This window comes from Oreochromis niloticus, linkage group LG7 (assembly GCF_001858045.2).
Source record: "Oreochromis niloticus isolate F11D_XX linkage group LG7, O_niloticus_UMD_NMBU, whole genome shotgun sequence".
In the NCBI taxonomy this organism is placed as follows: domain Eukaryota; kingdom Metazoa; phylum Chordata; class Actinopteri; order Cichliformes; family Cichlidae; genus Oreochromis; species Oreochromis niloticus.
Window position 1 is genome coordinate 9,720,250 of NC_031972.2, and position 23,519 is coordinate 9,743,768.

Here is a 23,519-nt window from a genome sequence, read left to right on the forward strand (position 1 = left end):
AGTCCAGGTAGGTAGCCAGTCAGGTCAGCTATTTGCATTGATCAGGGCTATTGCCCTGTTGTAAAAGCTGTCCTTTAGTCTATTTGTTCGGGACCTCAGCAGCCTGAACCTCCTGCCAGACGGCAGCAGCTTAAACATCCCGTGTCCTGGGTGTGTACCGTCCCGTAGGATGCTGCGTGCCCTCTTGAGACAACGAGTGCTGTACAGGTCCTTCAGGGAGGGAAGAGGATGTCCAATGATTTTTTGGGCCATATTGATGACCCTCTGGAGTGCCTTTCTCTGTGCTGTGGTGCAGCTGGAGAACCACACACCGATGCAATATGTCAGCACACTTTCAATGGAGCAGCGGTAGAAAACGGTCAGCAGCTCCTTCAGGTCCATTTTTCTGAGGATTCTCAGAAAGTGGAGACGCTGTTGGGCCTTCTTTAAAACCGCAGAGCTGTTAGAGCTCCATTGGAGGTCTGTGTCTATGTGCACACCCAGAAACTTGAAACTGGAGACCCTTTCCACACACTCCCCATTGATGCTGACAGGCTGCAGCTCAGACTTCCTCCTTCTGAAATCAACTACCAGTTCTTTTGTCTTGTTGGTATTGAGGTCCAGGTTGTTATCTACACACCAATCTGACAGCCTCTGAACTTCAGCTCTGTACGCCGTCTCATCTCCCCCAGAGATGAGCCCCACCACGGTGGTATCATCTGCAAACTTGATGACTGCGTTGTCTGGGTGGGTACTAGCACAGTCATGTGTGTACAGAGTGTACAGTAGGGGACTCAGTACACAGCCTTGTGGAGAGCCGCTGTTAAGGCTGAGGGCTGAGGAAAGATGAGGCCCCACTCTAACTCTCTGTACACGGTCTGAGAGGAAGTCTCTGATCCAGCGGCAGGTGGTAGAAGGAAGTCCAATTTCCAGCAGTTTAACTATTAGTCTGTCCGGGAGTATCGTATTGAAAGCAGAGCTAAAGTCAACAAAGAGCAGTCTGGCGTAACGGCCCTGCACTTCCAGGTGAGAGATGGTGGTGTGGAGCGTTGTAGCAATGACATCTTCAGTTGATCTGTTGGCTCTGTATGCGAACTGGAGCGGGTCGAGGTTGGGTGGCAAGCAGGACATGATGTGATGTCAGACCAGTTTCTCGAAGCACTTCATTATAACAGGTGTTATTGAGGCTGCTAATGTTAGTACGCTAATGTTAGTACGCTTTGGTAGTGGGACAATTGTGGCTGACTTTAGGCACGGCGGGATGCAGGACTGGGACAGTGAAGTGTTGAAGATCTTAGTGAAGACCCCAGCCAGCTGGTCTGCACACTCTTTAAGGACCCTTGCGGTTACCCCATCTGGTCCGGCGGCCTTCCTGGGGTTCACTGCCCTCAGTGTGCGCCTCACCTCATATTCCTGCACTATGAGGCTTGGGCTGCTGCTGCTGTCCGATGTTTTTGCTGCTGCTGCCTCTGGTCCCTTCACCTCAAAGCGTGCGAAGAAGTGGTTCAGCTCCTCCGCAAGCGCCGCGTTAACCTCAGTCAACGTGGTATTGCAAGGTTTGTAGTTGGTTAAGTGCTGAACTCCCTGCCATACCTGTTGTGAGTTGTTGTTGCTGAAGTGGTCTTCGATCCTTCTCTTGTACGCTGCCTTGGCTTCTCTGATGCCTCTTTTCAACTCAGATCTGGCTGCACTGTAATGCATACCATCACCGGATCTAAAAGTGGTGTCACGTAAATGAGTCACTGAATGACTTGGGTAAGGCGGAGATGTGGAGGGTGTGGGTTGCTAGAAGGCACCTGGAAGGGCAAATGATGGATGAGCAGTGAGATTTAAAGTATGCAGAGTGGAGGCTGATTGGCCTGAAGACTAGACCACAAATGTCACAATAAGCTTGAGAGTGTGGGAGTGATGTAAGGTTTCGATTAGCCACCAAACACAATGCTATCCTTTTTGTCTTCCTTGGTGAACTTTATGTTTCTATCCACTGAGTTGAAGTGAGCAGTAAAGGATTGTAATTCTTGGATTTAGATTTTGACCCAGGTGTCATCAGTGTATGTGTACCAGTGGCTAGGTGCTGTCCCTTTAAAAGAGCCAAGAGCCTTGCTTTCCACTTCCTCCATGGAAAGGCTGGCTACAATAGGTGACACCGGAGAGCCCATGGCACATCCATGTTTTTGTCTGTAAAAACCCTCACTGTATTTAAAATATGTGGTGGTAAAGCAGTCTAACAGTGTGCAAATCTGATCTGGGGTGAAGCTGGTTCTGTTTTCCAAGGAGCTGTCTTGTTGTAGTTGTTTTCTGACAGTCTCCACTGCCTCAATTGTAGGTATGCAAGTGAAGAGAGAGACCGCAATAAAGGACACTATGGTTTCATCTGAATCAAGTCAAGTTTTTGGTCCTTGTTGGTGAAGTCAGTGGAGTTTTCGATGTGATTGGGGGTGTTCCAACAAGGGGTGCTAGGATGGTGGCAAGGTGTTTGGAAATGTTGTTGATGGCTGAGTTTATACTGATAACAATGGGTCTGAGTGAGACCCCTTCTTTGTGCATCTTTGGAAGTCTGTAAATACAGGGTATAGCTTCCCCTCGGTGTAGCCGATGGTAGGTAGGACAGTCAATAACTTCATCCTTTTCCAGTTCTAGTAAGCAACTGATGACGTTCTTTTTGTATTTGCTTGTGGGGTCTTGTTTTAAGGCTTCATAGCTATTGTCACTGTAATATCCAAGTGTCAGTGTAGTGATTTTCATGTGATAATCCATTGTGTTTAGAACAACAGTGCACCTGACCTTGCAGCCTGGTAACATGGTGATGTCATGGTCTTTGCTCAGAGATTTTCTTCTTTTCTTGTATTGTGAGGTTAGACGGGGGAACGTTTGCACTGGAGAGTGTGAAACCTTCATCCTGATTCGCTTTGCTTCTGTTTGTGTTAATTTATTAACCCTTATGGCAGTTTCTGTGGTTGTAATCAGGTCCAATTTGGGCGACTGTTGTGGAGAAATGGCAAAATTGAGCCCTTTGGCTAGCCCTTTCTTTTCAGGTTCAGTGAAGGTTCTCAATTATCCAGGTCATCGTAGTCTAAGGAGCTTGTAAAGAAAAGCGACTGGACTTCTTTACGTTTCTTGAAGACATTTCACCTCTCATCCGAGAAGCTGCTTCACTTCTAAAAGAGGTGAAATCATGGTTCTAGTCACGCTGACAAACCATGGATGTCCTGGCTGGTGTCCAGCACTTTATCGTCATCCTGAGGAGTGCTGGCCTATTCTATTAGCACTTTATTGTATCTTGTACATTACACAGTGCCAATCGAACCAATACCCATGTGGAGGGCACTGAGATATAGACTTATTTGTAAGATTGGTCTGTCTGCTCTTTGAATCCTGTTGTACAGTTTTATCAACCAGTAGCTGGTCCTTTGAGCCTCTAGTTAGCTTCTTCAGCCAATGGTTACTGGTTCTTGGTATTTTCCAATGTTGCTCTCTCTCTCCCAGTTGTTCTTTCAGTATTGCTCAGTTTCAGTTTTGTGTGGATTTGTGTGTTGACATACAGTTTAAAAGTGAATTCACGACACCAGCATATTAAATAGGTTTCAGAGTGGATTCCTATAATTCTTCTCTGTGTTATTCCTCATCAGGGTGCCATTCTTACCACCATGCTTGTCTCCAGGAACTTCTCTGGTGAGTGTTGCTCTTTAAAAAGACAGAGGTGATGAGGAGAGGTGACATGCCATCTCTTCAAAAATTTACACCTACACACACACAGACACACACAAAACACACATTAACACATAACAGGCTCATGGGAGATGCTATGGTCTTATTTAAAAGCTCACCCAACATAGCTGTAATTATATTGTGTCAGTGTCACATATAACTAAATCTTGTTTATTTGTCACTTTGTTCTTTTATGATGAATGGAAAAAGTCACTGAAATCCATAAAGAAGCTAATAGTAGTGTTGAGAAAATGAAATGAACACTCACTGGCCTGACCCGATTTGCTTGACTAGCAAATCTGGAGAAAGCCAAATATTTTATGCAACATGTTTTATATTTGTTGTGTATCAGTTTTCCTTTCAAATGAAAGAATTACTGACTAAAAACTATAATTCTTTTTTAACCAATCACATTTTGACTTACAGCAGGTAGGACTAGAACCATTTAACAATCGTAACATCTTAAGCCTTCCTGTATATTAAGAAAAACTATAAAACTAAGAACGACTGATATACAAATATTTATTTTTACATTTTCCCCAAACATACCTACTTTTGTAGGTCGATGAATACTGTTGAATACTTTCAACACCTGAAAAAAAGTCTCGTCAGTGAACTTCGGTGTTTTTGTATTTTTCTTGCTTTCTATCAGGTAACAATTTTTTAGCTTTAGTTCTAATGAACAAACAGCAACCTAAGGTAAGTTAAAATGATTTATTTCAAACCAGACTATATAAAAACATGGTGTATAAAGTGGAGGTAATATGGGCATGCTTTAAACACCTATTCTTTCCCATCCCTTAAACTGTGGCTGTAAATACTTTCCTGATGACTGTATGGTATCAATAGCTACTTTAAAATCTTATTGAATACACTACAATGCTTATTTTCTTAATTATATCACCATTATAGTTAAAAAGAAGGATAAAACAGTTTTTTACCATGCAATTGACAAGTGACTGGTCTGTGAGCAAACAGTGTCCTTCTGTTTCTCTGTCAGATAACCATATTGATTGTCACATCCAGTTGCATAAGACCAAGATAGCTCAGCTTGAGGCTTTGCAGTAGGACTTCACTAACCAATGGGTAATGTCACAATGTCGTGGTTCATCCGGCATGACAACATCATATGGGTTTGTAGACTCTTTGAGTTACATTTGTACCAGTGACCCCTATAGTGCGGTTGTGGACTGGCTCTTCATTAAAAGGATCAAAGCTTCTGATTCCAAAGGATATTGACTAACATGTAATGCCAGACAACCGAGCCGGAGTTGAGAAGATTCACCTGGTTCTAACTGCTAACCTCTGGATGTCGATCCTGCTATCTACCGATGAAATATTTTATTGAGTAGTCCTGCTGATAAATTATGAGATTCCACCTGTTAACAGCAGCTCTTCACTATGGTCCATGCACATGGCAAATTCAACCAGGTTATTCTTTAGTGGCCAGGAAAAGAATCGGCAAAAGCTTAATCAAATAGTAACAGTCACTTGATGAAATCACCAGACTTTTATCCTAATTTAACTAACCTATCCTATGCTAATGCTGATTTCTGGTACAGGTATTGAGATGAATGAGAGTAAGGAGAAGGGGTATGCACTAATCAGGAAAGAGATCCACTCTGTCCTGTGCCCAGTAAAGTTCAAATGGGGAAGCTGTGACTCAGTACAAAGGCCTCCAGCTCATTTGAGACTATAATCCAACATGACAAAAATGAGTAGAAAAAAAAAGCCAAAACGTATAATTCCGGTTCCTAAGTTCACAATGGTTGGGCAACGGTTAATCTTCTGGTGATTCCTGCTGAAATTTCCAAAGTCCTTTCCTGGGGCACCAGAAGCTCAAAACAAGAATCACTAATAGAATAAGCTGTTTACTTACAGTTCTTATGAAATGGGGGGACATAATTATTTTTATAATAGCCTGCAAACATGTTCATTTATCTTGTAAAGTTGGACATTATAACATGGAAGTCTGTGGGGATTGGCTTACTTTTGAAGCCAGCCTCAAGTGGCCATATGAAGCAATGCAATTTCTCCAGTCTGTAGACAGATTCGTGGCTGGCATAAGTACCATAACGTCCTGCAGTAACACAACATCCCCTCTTGTTTATGGATAGAACGAACATCATTTTTTTCAGTAGCACACTGAGTAAAGTCACACCAAGACGCCCTGTGAGAGCTTTGTGAACAATAACAAGGATAATGGAGTGCTGTATTAGGTGATCTGACTTCCACCAGTCAAATGAGATTATGATAAATTAGAGCACAGATTGAAGGAAAAACAGCCAACAAGTGATCAGCAATTGGGAATTTCTTCAAGGTTGTTGCTTAAACTCAGGGGATGATCTCATGAAGCTAGTTGAAGACTGGAGAATATGCAAGGCTGTTCTTGAAACAGATTTGGCCTTTTAAATACAATATCACACATATATAAAGTCATTTTGGTTATGCTTACTTTCTACACAAACCCATACTTGTTATTTTTTAGTTTGGATCCATTCATATAGCAGTATTAAAGTTTTGACTGGTACTGTTAATGATATGTATTTTTCAGTGGGCCGTCAGACTACAGCCCCTGCTGCTGTCAGCGCTGTAGCAGGAACCACAGCTGGCATCGTGGAACAAGGTAAACACATCTCGCAAGTACATCTTTTAGCATTTTCTCCCTGCAGCTTTTAAAACTTTACATCCTTTCCCCTCACTGAGGCAGGAGCAGATGTGATTAAACTGAAATCTCCCAGGCTCACAACATCATACACTCCTTTAGCTCTAATCTCTCAGCTTGTTTTAATCTCTCTTCCTAAATCTTTCTCTCCTCTTCCTCATCCTTATTGCTTCTTTAACTGTTTGCAAAGGTAAGCAACCTCATTTTTCATCTGAAGGGAAGAGTATTACTGTTCAGATGTCTTTGCCCATCATGGTTTCAGACTTTTCTTTCCTTGTACAGACAAATAGCATGCACTGTGGTGTATAAGTGGGAGCTTAGATATCACATTTTAAATGTGAAGTGCAGTAACTGTTTAGTGCTGCTTTTAGATTGGGGATCACACATCCACTCAGAGCTCTAACATGATAAAAGATTAATGTCAGCAGAACTGGAGTGTTTTAAGCTATTTCTTCCTTTTTTGTCAGCATTTAAGCAGCAAAACACATACTTTATTTTTTCCACATCATCCCAGACTAATTCCTGCCCATCAGTGAACTCTGTGAATTAATCCAGCCTACTCTTCAGATTAACAAACCCATTATCATATACCTGCATCTCTGTTCCTTTTCCTCATGCTTTCGCTCCTAATCCCCCTTCTATCTATGCCTGTGCGTGCAACTGTGTGAGAGAGTGTATTTGGATTATACAGAGAATTAGTTTGACTTTTCCCCCCTCCCTCGTGTTTGATGCCCTCTGCTTATCTAATGCTTTGGGCAATGGATCAGGGTCAGGAAGTGGTAGCAGGATGGAGAATTTTTTTTAATATATGTGTGAGTTTTTGCACATTTTATTCATTTGCTTTTTAAGAAGCAGGGAAAGAATTTTCACTTTTTTCAGAGGGAGGGGTAAATTCCTTTTCCCCCGTGCTCCTAGTGGTAGTGGATGGGAGGATAGGCATTGTAATTCTTCACGTTTATTTGTGCACTTTGACAAGCAGGTGATTTTTTTTTCTTTTAAGCCAGTGCCTGCATGCATGCATGAATGATCGCGGATGTGGATCTGCATTTGTGTGAGCAGATTACAAAGCAGTGGTCATCTGAAGGTAAATAATGTGTACTCTACCATCTGAGGGTGTGTCGTTCTGCCTCTCTGCAGCAGCCAAGAGTCTCCTCAACAAGAAGGCTGATGTCAAGGTAAGCTAGGTCATCCTCTTCATTTTCGTCTGCAGTGTTTCCTCTTTATATTCTTGGCTGCCCGTCCATTCTTCTACTACTTTTATTAATCCATAAATGTTTTGGTCAAAGGCAGATGCAAAATATTCAGGGTGATCTTTTTAACGCATGGTTGTGTTCACTTTAATTTTTTGGAAGATATTGTTTTTGGGTGGCTGTGATGGCTGTATAGTTTTCATTCCTAGACTTTTCTGTTATCCTTTCATGTTATCCTTTTAATTTAATTAAAAATAGTAAAACAGGGGAAGACATGTTTGGGAAGGTATCCAAGGTCGTTTTAAATTGGATTCCAGAAAACATGTCAGGAAACATATTAAAAAAGATGAAACTGATGGAACATCCAACAACTTTTTAGGTTAATTGACAATGGGCCAATACAATGATTAGATGTAAAAATACAAACACCCTAGAGAGTGTCAGACCTTCAGAATGATCATAATGATGATGAGGGGTTCAAGCATTTAAGAACAGGTTTCTCACAAAGAATTTGGTGATTGTATTATTACTATTCAAAAGATTTAAAATATTTAAATGCAAGGAACAAGGCTGAAAACCCAGCATAAAATGGCTGTGATATTCACAATCTTAAATGACCCTGCATTAAAAAAAATGCACTTTTGGGTATTGGAAGGTATGTGGAAATCTGAAAACCCTTGTCAGTAAATATAGTTCATTGCTGATAAAGCAAGTTAAAACTTTAATGTGCCAACTGTCAAAATGTAAAATTCTTTAAAAAAATTATGGTTAGCACATCCACTATGCTAGAGCAGAGGGATGATCCAGCTTGTTTTACTTTAAAAGCCAGTATCTCTAATGTATAGGAGTGCATTAGTACACATGGCATAGATAAAGTGGATATCTGTGAAGGCCCCAGTCATTGTGAATGGGGCCTTCACAGATATCACTCAGAATATCACTCAGAATATAGACACAGTCACATGTAATGCACTCAAACACAGCTGTGGCTCAGCAGGTAGGGTGGGTTATTCACAGTCATAAGGTTGGTGGTTCAGTACGCAGCTCCTCCACTCTTAATGTTGAAGTGCCCCTGGCAAGAACTCAGTTTTGCCCCCAGTATCCATTGTGTGTGTGTGAATGGGTAAATGAGGCTTGTAGTAAACTGTGAGTGGTCAGTTTAGGTCACACTTCTGCACAGCGACCTCTGATGTTGTTCCTGGAATCTGCTGGAGCCATTCTTCCAGTTTTGGGGTTGCAGCTCCTAGTGTTCATATTACCACTGGGACCACTTTGGAGTTTACTTTCCACTTCTGCTCCAGCTGTTCCTTCAGCCCCCGATATTCCTCTGTTTTCGGATGCTTCTTCTTCCTGATGTTGCTGTCTTTTGTTCCTTGTCAGCTACCACTATGTGTTGTTGGTTGGCAAACAGCTGCTTTTCTGTCTGGAACCCAAAGTCCCACAAGATCTTAGCGCTGTTGTTTCCACCTTTGGTGGTGTCTCCCATTATGACTGGCAGACTTCCAGTCTGTATGTGGCACAGATGTTCCTGTTCCTGTTGTTGTACTGCCATGATCAGTGTCATATCAGCATGTGAGGCAGGCAGGAACGATGCGCACAGGACAACTGACTGTCAGAATAAAACAGGAAACAGACGGACCAGACACAGGAAGACAGAGAAAACAAACACAGAGATAAGACTGACTAAATACGGAGGATGAGTGAGAGAGCTAGAGCGAGGGACAGAGAAAGAGGGCAAGAGAAACATGGAGACAAGACAGAGACAGAAACTTTACATTTGCAACCAGACACAACTGACTACACACAGGGGGTGCTGGGGAGGACACACAAACCAAGGCAAACAGAGCACGAAAGGGAACAAAATTCAATGAACTAAGGACTAGTACCAGGGCACGCAAACTGAATACAAGAATCACATAATTCCCTAAAGAATGAACAAGACCAAACCAAGACAAACTCAAAATCCTTTAAACTGGCCTTTTCTAGTCACTGGTAGGATTTCTTGATGTCAGCTACTTCTTTTATTTGTCAATGGTACTTTCCATGCAGCGGCTTGGTCATCCATGACAGCTCCTCCTCATGTACCTCCTCATACTTTTGATAAATGCTCGATACACTCAGTTATTCAACCAAATAGATCTGATTTTATTTAAGTAGGGTGAAAGTTGTAGTGTAATTACCCTATAATGTGTCTCACACAGCTCAGTGTAACTTTATTTATTTATTTTTCTTTGTTTGTACCAAAATAACAGAAGATAATGTCTTGTTAAATTAAATGATGTGTCGATATAAAATATCAGCAGACATTACTATCTCTTCTTTACATAAAGTACAAGTCCAGACAAAAAACTCAAACTCTGGGTCACCTAAGAACCAACTATGCCTTGAATGATAATGACTTAGAGAAGCATGTATAATGTGCTTTCTTGTGAGATGTATCTCTGTCACACAGAAAGACAACTTGCTTAAATGATGGAGTAACTTTGTCAGTTTTTACATTTCACACAACATCATAAATATTTGGTATCAAAATCCACATTTTTGATTTAAGTGTCTGGTAACTGGAATATATGTATTGAATTTCTAACAAATGAAAAAATTTAAAAATAAGTAAAAAATTTAGCAGTTATGTTTTTGATTTGGATAGACCTCTGTGTCAACTGACTTGCATGTGCTAGGAAGGGAAGCGTCCCCTGTCCAATGTGGCAGAGCAGTTCTGTATCTATGTGTAGCAAAACATAATGATTTTATGTATTTTAAAGATCTCTGTCACAAGTTCCTAAAACACTTGAATCGTACAGTGGCTCTGATAGGAAAAAAATCACTGCAACTTAAGAAATCACTAACAAATAGAAAAGTGTTGCCACCGACAACGAAGCATAAGACAGAAGCCCTTCTTCTTCCATTACTCCTGACCTGTTTCCTTATGTCACTCTTTATGTCCTACATTTCCTCATTTTCCTTCCGTTTCTCTTCCCTTTTTCATCCTCTGCGCAACCCCTCCTCTCCCTTCTTAGGGGTTTAGATTGGTAATCTCAGATTATTTCCCACCAGATGATTAATCTATCATTACATAACCACAGCTTGTCCTTTGCTGGACCATGATGTAAAATGTACATAAACAACCATGGAGCTATTTTAGCATTCTGGCACTGGCACAGGCGCTATCTCTCATTATAACTTCCACATCTCCTCATTGTTTCCAGCATTTTTTTTGTAAATATGCTTTTTTTAAAGCTTCACAAGTAAGTGTCGTAACTAACCATAATGACAAGACAAGTCAGAGAGAGTCAATATGACTTAAGGGGAACAGATTTCTTTAAAAAAAACAAGATAAGGACAAACATAAAGCAGAGATGTGTTTCTGTTAGAGGAGTTAACCTGTGGAATAGTTATGACAGTGATTTAAAAAGGTGTAGTTCATTTTCCTTGTTTAAAAACATGTTTAAAAATAGAGTATTAGAAAAATATATAAATGAAGAATGAAAAGAGCAAAAATAATAATACTGAAACTCTTGATTGTTTTGCTTTGATGTAGTTACTTATCTAAGGTGGAAAGTTTGTTTTGTTTTGTTTTGTTTGTTTGTTAGTTTTTGCTTTGCTTTGTTTTATTCGTTGCTTCGAGCCCTGTGTACAGGAGCTGCATGCAAAAAGATCTTTTGTTAAAAGGGTTGGCGTAATAAGCAAATGCTTCAGCCAATACCTTTTGATTAGCCTTGTCTCATGCTTTCTTGCTTTGTGGTAATCTTTATTCTGTATTCACTGAGATATTTGAATGCTAATCAATAAATCAATAAATCAATATTTACAGCATTTTAAGGTTACATGTACTCTTCAGTATTATTTTTGGTAATTGTTTCTTATAACTTTTGAAAGAAATAAACAGTAAACTTCACAACAAGCAATTTTGTGAGTTGCTGGGCAAAAGACATCCCGATAATTACAATATCTTTAAATTAATGTATTTTAAGTGTTCCTTCTGCCTGATGTTGCTATCACTTGGTATAGCGACGTCTATCACTATGTCCTTTTTCTGCTTAATATCTACCATTATTATATCCGGCTTAAATGATTAAATGAGGAATTTTGTACAAAGCCCTTTCAGTGCTCAAGTAGAGTAGAAAGGTACTCCATAAGAATCAATCCATTTACCTATATATAAGTTTGTGTAAGCAATCTATTTAGGTTTAAGTTAAATGCACTTTATGCACTTTAAGTGCAAGTGTGTTATTATTGTGAGCCTTGTCCTGTCGAGGTGACTCTTCTGTGTGGTGTCGTGCTTTTATGAAGTGGCTGTTTGCTTTCTCCAGTCTAGAGGTCTGAGCACTCCTCACTGCACTGCACCGCATATACTATGTTGTTTGTTTTGTTTGTCATTCTGCTTCTTCCTAGTTGGTGTTCTGACCTTCTTTTCTGTGAATCTGTGCTGATTTGAAAGCTCAAACTGAAAGCCCAGTTGAGATAACCAAATGTTTTAAAAGCTTTCTTAATGTGTGTGTTCCTTTTCTTTCCCTTTTGTATTAAAGGCAATGTTTTCTGCACGGTATTACAGGACACTGATTACTCCAAGCTTTTGTTCCAGAGGGTGGTAAAGAGTAGGTACTGGTCTATGTGTATAAGTTTCCGGCAAAGTTCAATGCTGAGGTTGAGGCCCAGCCTGGAAACCAGTGGCAGAGATGAAGTTGTGGGGACTGACTAGAAGGCTATGCTCCGGTAGTGTGGCTGGAACAAAGGACTCCCTCTGGAGGCATTGGAGCTTTAAATAAAAAGGCAGATTGGGAGAATGCAGAGGTTCTTTATGAACCTTAAAGTCACCTCGAGTTGATCTCAAAGCTTGGGTTATGTGTTCTGGTTAAGTATTCTAGAGGCGGGGGTTCAATAATGTGAACAGTTCTAAAAATGAGTCGCACACCTGAATTACAATAATGAAAAGACCTTGGTTTCCTAAAAACTTGATTATAAAGGTGCTTAATTAGTTTTAGTGTTGTAACCCTCTTTTGGGACTAGGAGGATATGCAGTAGTTAATGTGAGAAAATATAATAGCATTCAAGAACAATCTTAATGCTTCTCTCTTGTTGTGTTTATGTTGTTGTTGTTGTGTTTAACACAACATAGTTAAGTTTAAGTTCACCCTTTTTTCAGTGATAGAAATGTGAAGATAAGCTTTTCAGATTTCCCCATTTTCCCCATCAGCTAGAAAAGCACCATGGATGTTGCAACCAACTAGCCTTTTTTTAAACAGCATAGTGTGCAAAGAATCACAAGGTGATAGCTGAGAGTATTTTTAGCATTTTTACGAAATGTAGCTGTTAATATTTGGCAACAGTGGTAAAGTGAGCGAGATCAGCTTCAGCCCCTGAGCACACTGAATTTCCGTATAGGCTTTTTTTCTTGTCCTTTTGTCCAACACAACATCAATTACAAGCAACAGTACCGTTGAAAATTATGAATAGAAAATATAGAATTTCAGTGATTCAAGCATGAAATCTGTGAATAATTCCTGTTTTTGCATGTTTCTTCTGATGTAATTGAAACAGAAAAGTTATGTCTGTGAGTCTTTTTGCAGTACATTGTCTGTAACATGTTATTAGTGGCTGGTTGTGTTTTCTGTGTTTGTTTTGTTTCATAAGCTTTGCATCTCTGTTACCTTTTCACCTCATCTTTCTCTATTTTAATGTCAGGAAGACACATTAGCGATACTAATGCAGTGAGTCAAAATAGATGCTTGTTTTTCATGTTTGACAGATGTTGTGGAGTTGATCAGCTGTTATTGATTTCATTTACCATTTGCCAGATTGCATCCACAGCCAGTGGGCACTAATGAAAAAGAAAAATGCTGTGATTGCTGTTTGGATTTTCCTGCATAGAGAAATGAGTCAGCATGAAAGATTGCTGAAAACTTTTTTACCTGATTAATAATGTAGCAAAAAAGTGTGGAAACTGTTTTGGATCCATAGTTGAATGACTACACTCTTCATTCTATACACTACTTTTGTCTTAGGAGAATTTTGCTGCCATCTGCTATTATTAACGGTATATTTTTACACAGTTACCACCCACTTCACTACCAACAGAAGTCACATCTCAGAATGGCCGCTGAGTACTAATATAATACTTTTTGTTTCCTGCACAGCCTCAGACAAACAGCACGAGAAACAGCATAGTCACCAGTCCCAAAGGCAACATCCCCTCTGCTGCACTGGTATGCAGCTCTATGTGTTTCTGTCTGTCCAAAACATTTCTAGCTGTGTGTGTGTGTGTGTGTGTGTGTGTGTGTGTGTGTGTGTGTGTGAGTGAGTGTGTGTGAGAGAGAGAGAGAGAGAGAGAGAGAGAGAGAGAGAGAGAGAGAGAGAGAGAGAGAGAGAGATTGAGAAAGGGGGAGACGTGTATGGTTTTGGCAAAAAAAAAAAAGCTCTATGGTCTATGGGTTGTTGCTATGATTTTTTGTGTTATTTTAAGTTTTCAATCACTTTTAAAGTAACAGCTCAATAATTTTGCTTTTTAACTCAATCCCAGTAACAAACCCATTATCTTGCCTTGTAAGTCTGTCTTAAAATAAAACAAATACTGACACAGGGTGTACTTATTGGAATTATTCTTTGTGTTCATTCTTTGTAAAGGTGTCCATGCATGTGTTGTTTTCTAAAAAATAAAAACATGATTCTAGGAGGATCCAGACACAAGCATACATAACCCAAAAGGCACAAAAAGAAACAGTGAGAGTCACTACCCACTGGGGTGCTCGCTTGAGAACTACTAATGGATACATTTAGGGTTTTTATTTTCTTTTTTAACTGGCTGGTTAATGCATAATAAAATAACCTTGTTGCTGTGGTTGTAGTCACACATCAAGAAGCTTTGTATTGGGTTGTTTCTCGATTTGCAAACCTCTGGGATGGATCTATGCAAGTCAAAAACTTTTCCAGGTATAAATTTGGGAAACCATCCTTTCAAGATGATATGCTTGTATGTATTTGGACCATTTTCAGAGCATTTGCTGTTAAGCGGTCATCTATGGTTGATGCAAATATAGCCAGTGGCAAGTGAAGATTTTTGTTTTTATGCTTGCAGTCACAGCTCAAGAAGTTTCTGCATTCCATCAGTTCTATTGTAATGTCCTGAGGACATTACTGAGAGAATTGAGAGTCCCACCGGGGAACCAATGCATGGTCCACAACTCTGTAATTGTTTAAAAATCTAAAAACACTAGGAGAATGCACCTGGTCTCACTTCCTATCAAAACCACTTTAAAAGGCTTATAGCCAGGAGGCTGTGAAATGTTGCACTTTTCAACCAAAAACTGAAGAAAACTGATTAAAATTTGCATCAATTTGAAACAAAAGTTGACATTTATGGTACCTATGTCAACTTGTCAAGGCTGTGTGTGCGGGCAGGCAGGGAAGAGGACCCAAACGCAGGACTTGTGGAGACAAAATTGCAACTCAAAACCACAGCTTTATTGCTGGCAAAGAACAAAAACAGAAACCAAACTGTGAAAACACTAACTGGAACACATGGGCAAAATCTGAAAGAGAGAACAAAGGAAAACACAGGGCTTATATACACAGAGGCATAATCAGGGAATGGGAAACAGGAGGGAGACACAGCTGGGAGAGATTAGGGCTAACGAGACAGGGGGAAGCAAAACTAGACTCATGCACATAAGACATAGACCTTCAAAGTAAAACAGGAAACAAGAGAAAATCACCAAGACGCAAACTTGACACTGAACCAAACCTATAATAATAATAATCAAAACAGCACAATAAAGAATCAGAACATAAATCATAATACAGAAGAATACCAAAACATTAAGGAACTGAAATGCTGGGTCAAAATGACCCAGAACCGTGACACAACTTTTAGATATATTTGTTATAGGGGAAACAGCCCAAATACTCTCATCTTTGCTTTCTGAGACAGTTCACTCTATATCTGGAATGCAGTGAACCTGTAATCCAGCAGAAAAGATCATGAAAGAAAGGCCTCTCTGTGAATTGGTTTTGCCCATAGTTGGTTTGGTAGTCTGTTGTTTGCCCATCAGACTTCTAATCAGTAGCTCCAGCAATCAGTGAGAACAGAGCTGTTTTTTGCCATTTCTATCTACTTTTATATATATATAAAAAAAATTCTTTCTGGAGAAAAATCCACACAACTGGTCTATTCCAATGACTAAGAGCTTCTTAGCCAGTAGTAACTACTTGGGAAGACATAGAATTGTTACGGCTTTGTAGCCTATGGGGCGCCGTTTGTAAACTGAAACATGCCGAAATTAACGGCAACATTTTTCCACATTTAGCTCTAAATCTTACAAAAACATTGGCGCCCCATAGTAGCCAGTGTGTTGTGATGTGGACCTAAAAGCAGAATGCATGGGAGCCAAAACTGAATCTAACAAAAAGCAAGCCTTTATTTTGGGCGATGAAACAAATGAAAGTAAGCAATAACATAAACAGAACAAGAATTAACAAAACCTAAACTGGTAGAAACTAAAACATGAAACCTGAAAATCCAGATGACATTAACCATGGAAACGTGAGGAGGTAAACAGACGACTCGACAATGAACAAAGGGAGACAGGGATGGGTAACGAGGAGAGTGGAAACACATGGGAAACACAGCTGACACAAATGAACATGACGCCACAGGGGAAGCAAAACTAAACACACTGGAACACGGGACTATCAAAATAAAACAGGAAACATAGCGAGACGTACACTGTGACAACATGAGCGAGTGAGCTAGAAGGGACCCTTGAGAGAGGGAGTGAGACATGAGGGGATGAAGAAACATACATGGATACACATGACAGAGCAAGGGAAACATGTAAACAGGAAGGAGAGACGAGACACAAAGACACACACACAGAGGAACACAGGACAAAGACACAAGGAGAACCCAATAGAAAAGAAACTAAACTGATTGTAAACAAACTCATTAATGTAATAAGAATGACCTCAGAACTAACCAGTAAACTTAAATGACAAAAATTACTTTTTGACAATGCACCTACCAATAAGATATAAACAGCTTTGGTAGACAAAATACTTCGGGATGCATTGTTTTGGTCTTTCCATCATGAAGTTAACCTGACTTACCCTTTTAAATTTTTTTACACCACTTACTGTCTACGTAGGGCAGAATCATATACATGTAGTACACTACCATATATTGAAAGTTATTGTATATAAGATTAATAACTGTATTTATTTAAATTATAATGGAATGGATGGGATTAAAGTGATCACTTTGATGAGAGAGAGAATGCATGCGACAGAGAATTTAGTTATCATTCACAATTGTGGATTTATTGGGAACTTACGGTCATCATTTACCATTAACTCTTTCCAATCTTTAACGTACTATTCAGAATTTTTACCGTCTTTCCATGTGTTACTCACATCCTACGCTGTGCTTATCTTTCTCTTATGTCTCTCAACCATTTTTTGCCATCATTAAACACCTTCACTTGTTTCCACAACTTCTTTCTGTTTTCTCCCCTCTCTTTCTCTCCATTCTTCCTCCAGGAGCCTCAGACTACTGTTATCCATAATCCAGTAGATGGGATCAAGGTACATCCTCCTCCCTTTTGTCCACATCTTTATTTCTTATACTGTTTTCCATTTGTCATTGTCGTCCCCACATTGTTTCTCTAACCATGTGGGCTAAACTGTATTTTTCAGGGTTTTTGAAGTTTCTTTAATAAATGTGTGCATCTCTTTGTATATCTATGCATGTGGCAGACAGACAGAGTGTGAGTTGCTGGGGATTTGAGTCCTGTGAGGTGTTTCTTTGTCTTATGGTCCCCTACTGTGTTTAGATTAGTGGAGCTCAATGGTTCTGCCACTGGCTTAGCAATCTTCATATGTCAACTAGAGTGCTACCAGAGTAACCACCAATCCACCTGTTTAGAAGGGTTAAGGAAATCTGAGCTGGCAGCAATCACTTCAGAGTGTCGGGTCAGAACACTTGCAAATGTTCAGATGTGGGAAGAACAAACAGGCAGAGTCCAGGAATAAAGTTCTCAGTCTTTGTATTGTGTGTGTGTGTGTGGTTTGGTCTTATGAACGCACACACTGCCCGTTGTTCGGCTGCCGTTTGTCTCTGAACTAAAGCTGCGGACATGCGCACCCATGGTGCATTCAGGGGGCATAGGGAATCCCATACACAAACCTAACCCTTTTGTACAGCCGCCCCCAAATTTGGTGTACAAATTTGACCTTGGTGGAATGTCCTCTGCACCTAAGCAGAATCCTGGGGTAGAACAGGCAACCTGATGAGCCGTGCCACTGGGCGAGTGTAAGTTCGGTCCTTTACTTGAACGACTGCAGCTCTGACACGATCATCAGCCCCTGGTAAGATAGTTTTCACAGTTCCTATTTGCCAGAGCGCTCGTGGGGTCTGCTGATCAACAATGAGAACCACAGATCCAACTGCAATGTTGTCTGTTTCCTTGTGCCATTTCTGCCGTGGTTGCAAGGTGGGCATAAAATGCCGTATGAAGTGCTTCCAGAATTGGTCAGTCAGGACTTGAGTGTGTCTCCACCTCTTACGACTGAGCAGCTCGGATTCTGGATAGAACACTTGGGGTAGAGAGCAATCTGGCCGCCCCATCAACAAAGAGTAGGGCGTGATGGGATCTGGGTCTGCGATGTCTGAAGAAACATAACCCAAAGGCCTGGAGTTGAGTATACTCTCCACCTCAAGCAGGACAGTCCTCAGCACTTCCTCTGACACTATCTGCGCTCCCAACGTGGTGCGCAGGGCGGTTTTCACAGATCGCACCTCTCTCTCCCAAGACCCACCAAAGTGTGGAGCACTAGGGGGATTGAAAGAGAATCGGATCTGTTCTGCCGCCAGTTGCTGTCTAAGATCTGGTGTGAGGGCAGTGAATGCTTCTTGTAGTTCCTTACTTGCACCTCGAAAGTTGGTACCCTGGTCTGAAAGGAGTTCAAACGGCTTCCCTCTACGGGCTATGAACCGTCTGAGTGACATCAAGAAGGAGTCAACATCCATGTTTACCAGCAGATCCAGGTGAACTGCTCGAGTAGTAAGACACTTGAAAAGGATGCCCCACCTTTTTTCTGTGCGCCGACCCACTTTAATGAGCATAGGGCCGAAACAGTCCATTCCAGTTGAATAGAAAGCAGGTCGGAAGAGCCTCAAACTTGAGGGCGGCAAATCTGCCATTTTCGGGACTTCTGGTTGACCTCTCCACTTCTTGCATTCGGGACAGTAATGCTGATGTCTTCTGACTGCCTCTCTCCCCCTTAAGATCCAGTATTTCCGGCGCAACTCAGCGAAAACACGTTCAGCTCCCGGGTGGTTGAGCTTATTGTCACATCGCTGGATTAGAAGCTTCGTAACTGGGTGAGCGGGCTCTAGAAGTACAGGGTGTAGTACCTCAGGGCTCAGGCCTTCACATCTGCGGAGTCGACCTCCAACTCTAATCAAGTCAGAAGCCTTGTCATACTCAGGAGCGAGGGTAATTAGCCTGCTACTGGATGGAATCAGCTTCTCTGATTTAAGCAATGTGAATTCTTTCGGGAAGCTCTCCATCTGAGAATGTCTAAGTAGGGCCAGCTCTGCCCTTCGAAAATCATCAGCATCAGGGTGACTGGTGTCCGTAGCCGCCCCGTGCATCAATTGAGCAGTGGCTTTCAGAAGTTCCTCATACGTGCTGAACTGTTTGACGTCAGGTATCGCTGGACTAGCGGATCCAGTAAGCAGACCACAGAACACTGGCTTCTTCAGCTCATCCACTTCCTCCTTAGCTTCTCCCACCAGTGCTTGTGGCCAAAGGCTGGGTGGCAGCTGAAGAAATGGTGGCCCCCGGCTCCATCGATTCTCACCAGCAAGCTGAGCCACAGTTTTCCCTCTCGTGATATCGTCTGCTGGATTGGTTCCTGAGTCCACGTACCGCCAAGAGGCTCCAGCAGAGAGTTCTTGTACCTCTGCAACTCTGGTTCCCACAAAGACTTTATATCTGCATGAATCTGAATGGAGCCAGTTAAGCACTGTAGTCGAGTCTGTCCAGAACACCACATCTTGGATGTCAAGGGTCAGTTCTTTCTTCAGAACAGAAGCCAGCTGTGCTCCTGTAAGGGCTCCACACAACTCTAGCCTTGGAATTGAGAGTTGCTTCTTGGGTGCAACTCTCGACCTTGCAGCCAAAAAAGCCACCTGGACCTTTCCTTCCCCTTGGTCGGTGCGTAGATATGCCACAGACCCATAGGCACGCTCAGAGGCATCACAGAACACATGAAGGCTTCGATGGCTCTTACTACAATCCGAGTGTGGGTCAGTGTAGCATCTCGGCAGTGTTATCTGTGAGAGCTGGCCAAGTTCACTTTCCCACAAACGCCAGGCATGGAGCAGATTCTCAGGTAAGTGAGGATCATCCCATCCTCTTTTCTTGTCCCAGAGGTGTTGCACGATGACCTTTGCTCTGGTTGTATATGGAATAAGAAACCCGAGAGGATCATACTGCTGGGCGAGCAGCCGATAAATGTTGCGCATTGTTGGCTCTGAACTGACGCTCTGCTGATGCTTGTACCGGAGTGCATCAGTCTTACAGTGCCATACGAGCCCTAGAGTGCGCTCTTGAGGATCGGCTGACTCCTGGGAGAGCCAGAGAACACTACCCTCTGACTGGGACTCAACTGGTAGGTGGCTGATGACCGTGTGGACATTGCTAGCCCATTGTCGTAGTTCAAATCCACCCTCCAAGAGGAGAGACTGCAGGCGATCCACCAACTTCTTGGCTTGGCCTTCTGATGGGAGGCTCTGCAAACAGTTGTCAACATAGAAATTACGTTCTATGGACAGACGAGCATCCTCCCCTGGCTCAGTGTGTTTGTGGACATGGTGTTGAAGTGCAAAGGTAGCGCAGCACGGACTGCATGTAGTCCCAAAGGGAAGCACCTGCCACTGGTAGATGGTGGGTTTTTCGTCTACCTCCATGTCTCGCCACAGGAAACAGAGAAAGCGTTTGTCCTCATCTAGCAGACGGACCTGATGGAACATCCCCTTTATGTCACTGCTGAAGGCGACTGGGTGTTCCCTGAACCTGAGAAGGACTCCCAACAGGCTAGCTCCCAGTGTAGGCCCTGGAAGAAGGCAGTCGTTCAGGCTCTGACCCTTGTAGGTGAAGGAACAGTTGAACACTATCCTGTCCTTCCCGTTGTGGTGCACCATGTGATGGGGGATAAACCACGAACAGTTACACACTGCGGCCTCTTCCGGTGCAACAGCTGTGACGAAGCCAGCCTGCAGCAGTTTTTGGATTTCCAGAGAGTAGGCAGCTGCCTTCTGTGGTTCTCTGGCAAGTCGTTTCTCTGTACCACGAAGCTGGGCCAAAACTGCCTCTGGTGTAGCACAAAGTGGGGGAAGATTCTTCTTCCACAGTAGTGGGGTGGCGTAGCGGTTTACTCCATCAATTGTTACTCGAATTGTCCGTTCTTCAAGTCTCTGAATGGCCTCAGCGTCTTGTCGGGACCTGGTAATGAGTCGTTCACTCCGGTATGGCAAGATATCCATCTTCCAGAGTCTCTCAACATGGCTGAAGAGCTCAGCTTCTGGTGAGGCCCCAGAGGTGAAGAGACACTGCTGTGGGGTTAGCCGCTGACGTAGGAATCTCAATGGACCCTGCAAAGTCCATCCAAGTCGGGTGTGCACAGCTGCTGGTCCACCTGGAGGGCCTAGACGTACTGGCTCCACAGGAGTGAGAAGATGTGGATTATCCGACCCAATAAGCAGAAGGGGCTGTACTTCCTTTATGTCTGGCAGTGGCAGGTGCTTAAGGTGACGGTACCGCTCCTGTAATGCTCTTATTGGGTAACTATGGCGTGCTAGGCCAAGTTCCTTTGCTGTGAAGGCTCGGTGGATCTGGAAGGACTTGTTAGGCTGTGAGGCAGGAGAAATGGAGAATGACACAGCGGCACCATGGATGGTACAGCTATCTTGACGGACAGTGCGGAGTGCTAGGTCTTCAGCTTCCCCATGCAGCCCCAAGCGATCAGCTGCTTCATGCAGAAGTATGGTACGCTCTGAACCATCATCCAGTATAGCATAGGTTTCAACCATCTTGGTACTGCTCCTAATGATGACACGACTTAGCTTGAGTAGCACCTGACTGCTATTGGTTTGCCGGTCTACGTACAGTGTCTCAGAAGTGGAGCTTACTAAGCACGTGCTTTCCTCTGGTGCACTGGTTGAATCAGAGGCTGTAGCATCTGGGCTGGTATTGACATCATGAAGAACTTCCAGATGTCGCCGCCCACATGGTTTACACTTGGCTTTGAGGTTACACTTAGCTGCTTGATGATCACGGGCGCATCGCCAGCACCTCTTATTCACCTTAATCCACTCTGTCTTCTGCTCCTTCGACAAGAGTTTGAAGTTACTGCACTGATTCAGGTAATGCTGCACCGTATTACAGAATGGGCAGTACTTCTTGGGCCTTTCTTGTGTCGCTGCCATGTCACCTTCCATCTTTCTCCTGGGCTCACTACCATGGAGAATGGTGGTAGCCTTCTGAAACTTATGCTCAGGACGTCTCTCCTTCCGTGAAACTTGCCTCTCCCTATCGGAGTGGTCACAGTATTGGTCTCCAATTACCTGGACACGCACCTCATACTCGAGCCATTCAGCCAGATCAAGCAGTGTTGGTATAGGAGTGTTGAGGGGATTAACAAATCTCTGGAAATTTGCTCTTAGGTCATAAGGTAACTTAGCTAAGAGGCGAGATACATGTGAGCCACACCTCAACTCTGTCCGACCTTGTTCTCCCAACTGGTGTAGCATCCCCACTAGCGCACGGACTTGGAGGGCAAAAGACTTGAAGGCTCTGATGTCACCACTCCTAATGTTGGGTCCATCCATCAGTTTGGTAATCCTTTTTAAGGCCAGATGTTGAGGTTGCCCATACATTTCTGTAAGTGCTCTCATGGTGTCAGCAAATGGGAATGGACTGTTACTGTATGAGTCAGCTACAAGTAGTGCATCTTCACACTTAAGGTGATCTGTCAAGATCTGGAACTTGAAGTGTTCAGGAGCATCAAGTGGAAGTATGTTATCTAGAGCTAACTTTAATCTTGCAAACTCACGTGGGTCCTCGTGCACAAAGTCAGGGATCGTTGGTTGAGGTCCACGATAAGTCTCTATTGGTTGGGCTCTGCTGAGAGAGAGTGGTGTCTGAGGGCACCCACCTGGTTGCAGACGATCGGGTGGACACTGTCGGCGGTCATCTGGGTAGTTACCACAGCGCCTGTACGGATGACTCGAATCCTGATACCCATATCCATAAGGAGAACGATAGTGACTGTCAGGGCAGCTTGGGTGACCAGGGGTAGGATACCTGTCATCTTGTCTGTAGTATGGGTCATCTTCATAGCCGGCCCCTAGCCTTGGCAATCTAGGAGAAGTGGCAGGCTGACTGTAGTTCCTGTGGCGACGAGCATACACCTCATCAACCCTTCTTTGTCCTGCATAATACGGTGACCGTCCCCTTGCTGCTGAAGCTTGAAGTGAAGGGGGCCTCTCACCTGGTGTCATTGGTGGAAGAAAATCTTGAGATTCAGGGCATGAGTCGACCGAAGGTGATGGTGACTGTGCGCTGCACTCCCTGTCAAGATCTGCTTCATTTAGACTGTGCGTGAGCTCCTCGATCAGGCCCTGCTGGCTGTCCTTTGGATGTTGAGACTCATCCCCAAATGGCACCTGTGGAGCACTTTCAGGCTGATGTGGGCTCTTCTGCCCTCTGATTGGCACCAGCTTACTAGTGTGGGCAGGTGTGGCTGATGTCACATCCTCACAATGTCCAGACCGTGTCGTGGCATGCTGTGGAGCTAGTACAGGAGAGCTAGAGATCAGTTCTGTCAGGCGTTGCACATCGAGCTGATTGTGTTCCTCTTTCATATGATGAATATATTGGAGAATTTCAGGATGAGTAGAATGCTTGCCCTGATCATCATAA

The 23,519-nt window shown here is 42.8% G+C and overlaps 1 protein-coding gene across 11 annotated transcripts in view; it reads left to right on the top strand.

The window, feature by feature from the left end:
- The window catches only part of camk2b2 (calcium/calmodulin-dependent protein kinase (CaM kinase) II beta 2), an 82,042-nt gene that overhangs the window by 44,562 nt on the left and 13,961 nt on the right, over positions 1-23,519 (top strand). For 3 of the 11 annotated variants that reach the window (XM_013265828.3, XM_025908712.1, XM_005449479.4), the window contains 5 exons: positions 3,609-3,651; positions 6,242-6,313; positions 7,490-7,527; positions 13,677-13,745; positions 17,071-17,115. In XM_013265828.3, the coding sequence (XP_013121282.1) occupies positions 3,609-3,651; positions 6,242-6,313; positions 7,490-7,527; positions 13,677-13,745; positions 17,071-17,115 (267 nt within the window). The remainder of the gene's footprint in view (positions 1-3,608; positions 3,652-6,241; positions 6,314-7,489; positions 7,528-13,676; positions 13,746-17,070; positions 17,116-23,519) is intronic. The other 8 variants (XM_019360747.2, XM_019360749.2, XM_019360748.2 and 5 more) reach the window with 5 other exon arrangements.